The sequence below is a fragment of the Rhinolophus sinicus genome, linkage group LG06 (assembly GCF_036562045.2).
Source record: "Rhinolophus sinicus isolate RSC01 linkage group LG06, ASM3656204v1, whole genome shotgun sequence".
Classification (NCBI taxonomy): Eukaryota; Metazoa; Chordata; class Mammalia; order Chiroptera; family Rhinolophidae; genus Rhinolophus; species Rhinolophus sinicus.
In genome coordinates, this window is record NC_133756.1 from 89,282,288 (window position 1) to 89,289,484 (window position 7,197).

The 7,197-nt window shown below is 41.1% G+C and overlaps 1 protein-coding gene across 1 annotated transcript in view; it reads right to left on the reverse strand.

Annotated features, from left to right (window-relative positions):
- Window positions 1-6,698, reverse strand: part of FDX1 (ferredoxin 1) — a 29,265-nt gene extending 22,567 nt beyond the window's left edge. Inside the window, exons 1-2 of the mRNA XM_019715316.2 lie at window positions 6,309-6,698; window positions 882-1,006 (exon numbers count right to left, since the gene is read on the reverse strand). Of these exons, the coding sequence (XP_019570875.2) occupies window positions 882-1,006; window positions 6,309-6,517 (334 nt within the window). The 5' untranslated portion in view covers window positions 6,518-6,698. The remainder of the gene's footprint in view (window positions 1-881; window positions 1,007-6,308) is intronic.
- Between the last annotated feature and the right edge of the window lie 499 nt (window positions 6,699-7,197).

A 7,197-nucleotide genomic window follows, 5' to 3' on the forward strand; every position in this document is an offset into this window, starting at 1 on the left:
GAAAACTGTAATAAGCATTAACATAGAGAGGTTTATTTCATATATCATAGATAAATGAAAAAGAAGTAAATCTGATGTAGAAATCATTCTTAAAAGTACAATGTGAACTGTGCCTTGAAAGAAGCATAGTCAGATATGTTCCTTGGAACTTATTCCAGACCAATGGCTCACAAACTTTAACATGCATCAAAATCACATGTAGGGCTTGTAAAAACACACATTGCTGGGCCCTACCCCAAACTTGTCGGTTCAGGAAATCTGGAGTGGGGCCTGATAATCTGCATTTCCCAAGTGACAACGATGCTAATGGTCAAGGGAATCCTCTTGAAGAAGCTTCACTCTAGACAGAGAAAGTGCTTGGGCAAAACTGACAAGTGATATAAAGGGTACCCTTGAGCTGTATACTACACAGCACCTGGGACATGGGCTTTGTGTGAGTGGTTAAGGAATACGGTCAGAAGTCTAGAAACAAAAAACTTTCTCAATAAAACACTTCCTTATCTAGTAAGAGGTCAATAAATTACCCTTCATAGGAAGGTGAGCTAACGTTCAAGACTAAGTTAAAACTATTTAACTAACCCTCGTGATATGACATGTATTACCTCAAACCTGTTATCTTTCAACTCCCCTTGCTATTTCTGGCTTTGCATCACATAGGCAAACAGTAAAGTAATGAGGCAACAGTAGATCAGGGGGCACATAGCTAATTAAATGTATAAAGAATAGAAACAGTGTCACTCTTATTCTTTATAAATAAGAATATAACAATAATACATCCTGAATTTTAGTATTTTACTTAGTATGAGACAGGTTAAAAACCTTCAAAAACAGAGAGTTCAAACTTATTCAACTATAAATTTTAAGGAATCTTCCATACTCACCAAAACCATCAATATCTAGATTATTTTCAATCACAACATCTAGCAGAGAGTCACCGACTTTTCCTTTGGTTGTTAATATTTCACCGTCGCGGTTTAAAAAGTGGACTGTTATTTTATCTTCTGAGCTGGAAAAGGAAGCAATCCTTTATTATTTTCAGTATTTTCAAAAGATACTTTAAAATAATTGTTTTAAGAACCTGTAAGGTCAAAGAAATAGTATGGTCCGTGTGTGTGCGCATGTGTATGAATGCGCACACTTGTGTAAATATGTTCTTTTATAGTATTTTCTTTGCAAAGTTCATTTGGGAAGAAACCACAAATCAAGGGCATGTCTATCTGCCCACCTACCAAGAGAACTATACCACCTCCCAGGTAACTCGGGGATGCAAAGTACACCATAGAGAATATACTGAATAATACTATAATAACTATGTATAGTGCCAGGTAGGTACTAGACTTACCAGGGGGATCATTTCATAAGTTATATAAATGTCCAACCACTATGTTGTACACTGGAAACTAATATAATATTGAATGTCAACTGTAACTGAAAAACAAATTTATAATTTGTAAAAAGAAAATAACTACATCACTATCAAGACCATGTGTTTCCCTATGTATCATGTGTCTCCCTAACAGTCATGGTCATGGGTGTCAGTCACGTGAAAACATTCAGCAATCATTATCACCCATGAAGTCTATTTTGCTCTCACACAGCTCTGAAAAACAAGTCTCTATGAATGAGAACCTAAAAGACTAGATTACTTTTGTGGTGAACTTTAGAAAGCAAATCATTCTGCTATCAATAAGGCAATTGGACAGGTGTCTGATAGGTACTGTTGCTGACAGGCAGCAGTTTGATAGTTTTCTGTTTGAACATTTTACCGTGTTTCCCCGAAAATAAGACCTAACCAGACCATCAGCTCTAATGCATCTTTTGGAGCAAAAATCAATATAAGACCGGGTCTTACATAAAACCTGGTCTTATATAAGACTCGGTCTTATATTAAAATGAGACCCAGTATATATTTATTTATATTTTATATTATATTATACTATATTGTTATATTATAAAGACACAGTCTTATGTTAAAATAAGACCAGGTCTTATATTAATTTTTGCTCCAAAAGACACATTAGAGCTGATGGTCTGGCTAGGTCTTATTTTCGGGGAAACACAGTATTTTGGTCCACATTGTGTACTCAAAAATCAAAGGGATTTGGGGCAGCCAGTTGGCTCAGTTGGTTAGAGTGCAGTGCTCCTAACACCAACGTAACCTGTTCGATTCCCACATGGGCCAGTGAGCTGCGCTCTCCGCTAGATTGAAAACAACGACTTGCATGGAGCTGATGGGTCCTGGAAAAACACACAGTTCCCCAGTATTCCCCAATACATTTTTTAAAAAAATTAAAGGGACTAAAAAAGGTTGTTTGTTTGACCCTGTGGGAAGATAAATGTAATACCTCCTTATATGTTTTACTATAGGATATTATATTATCTAACAGCTAGCTGACTTAAATTTTTTTCCCTTCTCATAAACATCACATCAAAATTTGGGGAAAGAAATTATACTAGCAACTAGATCCTTACCCTCCACCATTGGTCATTTTTATTTTTACCTAACAATAGAAAAGATGTACTTCAGCTTAAAATAATTAGTAGTAATTTTCACCATTGCCAATATGGTAATAGTCCATTAAAGAAAATTTTGTTAATATAAGTAAACCCAGAATTAAATAATTCCAGAGCTATAAATATCTTGCAAATTATCAAATCTAATTCTCATTTCACGAACAAGGCAACTGAAGCTCCTATCAGATGATGGTCTCCTTAATATTTCAACAGTGAAAAAGAATTCCATTAATTCAAAATTATCAAGTGTGTGAAACTCCCTCAAAAGGGCCTGTGCTCTCCAACTTCTTTTCATAGCAAGAAAATGCTTTAAAAACAACTATTCCGAATATTATTCATGATTTTCACGGTAGAATGGCTGAGAATGAAAATACTCTGGAAGCAGGGAGACCACTATGTAAAGTTATTATAAGAGCATAAACCAAGCAAGGATGTAAGAGACATTGACTTCCAAGGTATTCAGGAGATAGAATTAAAAGGCTTTGGTGACCATTAATACAAAGTGGATTGACAGAGAGGTAAGAAACACTGTTAAAATGTCCAGCTTAGGCAATTAGGGGGTATAGTTTAATATAGTGTTAACAGACGAGAAGGAACTTTGGGGAAAATGGAAATGAGTTCAAGTTTAGACCTGTTTTAATTTAATAATAGAAAAAACAGATGAGAATGTCCAGAAGCAAGCTGGATATGGGTATGAGCCCAGCAGAGCCCTCTATAGAGATGTGACAGCAACAAACACCTGGTAGATAAAGGTACAAGCACAACACAAAGAATTCCATCATTTATACTCAGCACAGAAAACCAAAGGTTTTAGGGTTGCTGTTCTGGAGCACTCTGGAGCTAAGCTAAGTTACAGCAAAGGAATTCAAACTCTTTTACATCAGACTCCTCTTCTATAAAAATGGGTTAACAGAGCATGCAAAATACCTAACACAGAGTAGAGCTCAACAAACACTGATTAATAACTTTTATTTAAAGCCACAGTCCTTTTGTTGCTAAGAAGCCTGAACTGTTGCTATATATCAGAGGTGTACAGCCCAGAAAAAAACTGCAGAGTCAGGGTAATAGTAAATTTACCAAAGGACAGGAGGGGAAGCAGAAATGAGAGAGGAAAGGTAATTCTGTAGTTGAAAACGTATGGAATGTAAGAATCAGAGATGTGGACTCTAACCCTGGTTCTGACATACACTCATTAAGTGACCATAGAAAGCCACTTACTCCCTCTGGGTAAGATGCAGGTAAGTTATTTCTCCAAGCTGCTGAGAGAATTAAGGGAGAGAAAGTTTGTGAAAACTTTATTCCTTAAAGCATTATACACATGTACTTTACCCAAGTAATTCTATGCATTCACTATTAACCATTGTTGGTGGGTTTTGTAGCTTTATCCTCCCAATTCTAAGAACTGGCAAAAAGCTTTTAGCTGCTCCCAAGAAGGATAAGATTTCATGCACTGGGAAAAAATAGGATCCTTCCGAATCTTCTATCATCATCAATTAATCAGCCAACACCTCAAACAACTATGTCCTACACTTGTTACCCTTCACTCACTGCCACTTACTCTGCTCAACCATAGCAGACATCTTAACGAAGCTGTCAGGGGATGCTATGGTCAGTTCTTAACAGAAATCTAACAAGGAGGGGAGTTAACAGCTGCTGATGCCCACCCACCCTTTCACCATAGCTAGCAACAGTTGGTCCAAGAAAAGGGCCAAGTCTAGGGCTCCTTATGTCTCAAGCCACCATAACTCTTCCAAATGACCCTATGGGCTAAAGAATTATCAACTACTATGGTGCTCAAAAAAGAAAAACAACATGAATTTTAGTCCTAGTTTTGCCAGCTACTTAATATGGAATTTTTATTCCCATTTATCTACCCTACCTACCTCATAGGATTTTAAAAGTCAAGTGAAATAATACATGGCAAGCTCTTTGCAAATTAAATCTACAAAATACAAAGTATTGTGTCCGGGTATTTTGGAGTTAAAGGAGTTTTTTCGGCTCTTTTAATTGCTGACAGCTTATCTAAATGTTAAACTTCAGAGTCAGAACTACAGCTTCTAGACTGCTCTGTCCAATCAACCTTTATGCATTGTATACCTGCAATGTCCGATGCAGTAGCTACTGGCTACTGAGTATTTGAAATATAGGCAGTTAAACTGATTCTTTAATTTTATTTAAAAACTTAAATAATCACATGGTTGGGGTGACCGTATTGCACAGCATAAATCTCAGATAATAAGAGCTGGAAAATCGAGGTGTAGTTGTAGCTCCAAAGACTGTGATAGGAAGCACAAGGCCACCAATAGAAACTGCCAACGAGGGGGAAAGCAGCATTAGAAGGGAATAAAACAAATGTGCTTCCCTTTAAGACAACTTGATAATACCCAAATCTAAACAGTAAGTTTGGGGGAGATAATTCCCATTTACAAAAACATTTATGTTCCTTTTAAATACTAGTTACACAAGTATGTTCAATACATGTCCTAATTTATACACAATTTTTCAAGAAACCATCCATTGTAGAAAACAAAGCATCCGTGTAGCGGGATGTCAAAGGCAAGGAAGTGTAGGGAAAATAGAAACAAATAAATCCAGGTTGCCTTCTCCATTATTCCCCTCAGAGTTAATGCAACAAATTTACTGAGCACTCACTATATGATAAGATTAAGGGGAAACGATGAGTAAGTCCTACACCCTATTTTCAGGGACCTCATTAAGAAGTAGAGAAGGCAGAATACAAATCCAACAGTTTCTCCCTCCAGTTCTTGCTTCCTACAAGCCAGCAGGGGGTCAGAGAGCAGTGCAGAGATCTGCATTATATAGGACTCCGTCATGTTGCTATATACTGTGAAATGATGAGTACATTTGACCTCTATTATATCTAAGAAGACCGTCTTTTAAAAACAAATATGCATAAGAATATAAAACTTCAACATATTTTGGAAAAATAGTTTTCATATCCCTTTCAACATTTAATACAAAACAACACTGTGCGCCTAAGGAGCTGCTGCTGCTAACAGGTGACATCTACAGAGCCCTGCTATTTGCCAGGCACAAGACTACCTGTTATTACCTGTCTTCTCTCATTTATTCTTCAAATAATCCTGTGAGGTCTATATTATTGTTTTTCTCCATTTAGAAATGGGAAAACCGAGGTTTATAGGTTGAGGAAGTGAGAGAAGTTAGTAAGTGCCAAAGCCCAGTTTAAAACCCTGCCTCACCACTCCAGCTTTTAACCCTTTATCCACTAGAAGACAGCATACAGGGAAGCACGGGCATAGTGAGTGCATTCTAAATGGACAGTCCCCTGACAAAGAACTGGAAACAATGTCCTAACATAGCAGGAGAAAGGCCCGGTAAAAAACTGCTGGCGGGGACGTCAATGGGGTACATTTTATGAAGGTCACTGCGGGCTTCAGGCAGAGCAAAGGTTAGATGCAAGCCAAACCACAGGGAAACCAGCGGCAGCAACGCGCCGGCTTTCATGAGACCCCAAGATGCCCTCGAAAAGGGAGATCGGGGGTCCAGGGTCCCCGTTTCCCGCCAGGTGTAAGTGACTCGGAAAGGAAACTGAGGCTCCACAGTAGGGAGACAGCGACGGCACCGGGCGACAAGACAGGGCCGCGAGGAGCGCCGCGGAGAAGCGAGAGGCGGGCGGTTCTGGCCCGGCAAGCAGGCGTCCGAGAAAAGTCAGCCGAGCGACAAACCAGGCCCCGGGATCGCAGCCGGCCCCGGGCGGGGGGTGACCCTGTGGATGTGGGATCCCTACACACATGCGCCGGCCCGCGCCTCACCCGCTCCGCGCCGCTGCCGACAGGCGCAGCGTCCGCATTGCCGCCGCGCCGCCGGCCAGGCCCGGCTCAGCGCTCCCGCCCGGGCCCCGGGTTCCCGGAAGGCCGCCGGCTCTCGCGCTGGCTCCGGCGAGAAACAGCCACCGACGGGCCGCGCCGCCGAGGGTCACGGAGGAGGCGCTCAGGAACCGGGCGCCCCCCGCGGCGGCCATAGCCGACAGTCTGGTAACTACCGGATGCGACGCAGGCCGCACAGCAGCGGCCGCGAGAGGCTCCCGAGTGCGGGCGGACAGCTGCGCCGGCGCCTGACGCCCGTGGGCCGCGGCACAGGTCACGGCAGGCCGAGATCCGGAGGAGTCCTGCTCGGGGCCTTCCGGGTGCCCTATAAATCCTTCAGCGCCGCAAGCGCAGCCCCACCCCCAACCGGTTCCCACGCCTTCCGGACGGGGTTTTGTGAGGGCGGGGCTAAGCCTTTTGTTTTTTTACCTCCTGACCAGGTTTTGTCAAGCTTAGTTCTTCGCGTCTAGAGTTGTCTCGAAGGAACAATGAATTTTAAAAGATAGTTGAACGTTTAACGGAAAGATACAGTTAAATAATCCCCAGTGACCGAAGCCATTTTCTTCTGTTCGCACTTCTCTCTTCCTCCTCCCCATTAAAAAATAAAAAAAAAAAGGCAAATGCTTCTTGGGTAGTGATATTTTTAAAAGACTTTTACAAAAAACAGAAAGATGAATTTAAAAATACACTTTATCATGGTTAATATGTTGTGGTGGAAAGAGTGTGGGCTTTGAGGTCAGAAATTGGCAATCCTCGAATCCAAGGTCTGCAACTTTCGAGCTCTGAGACCTTGGTTAAATTATTCTCTTAGAGGATCAGAGTTTCCGTAACACTT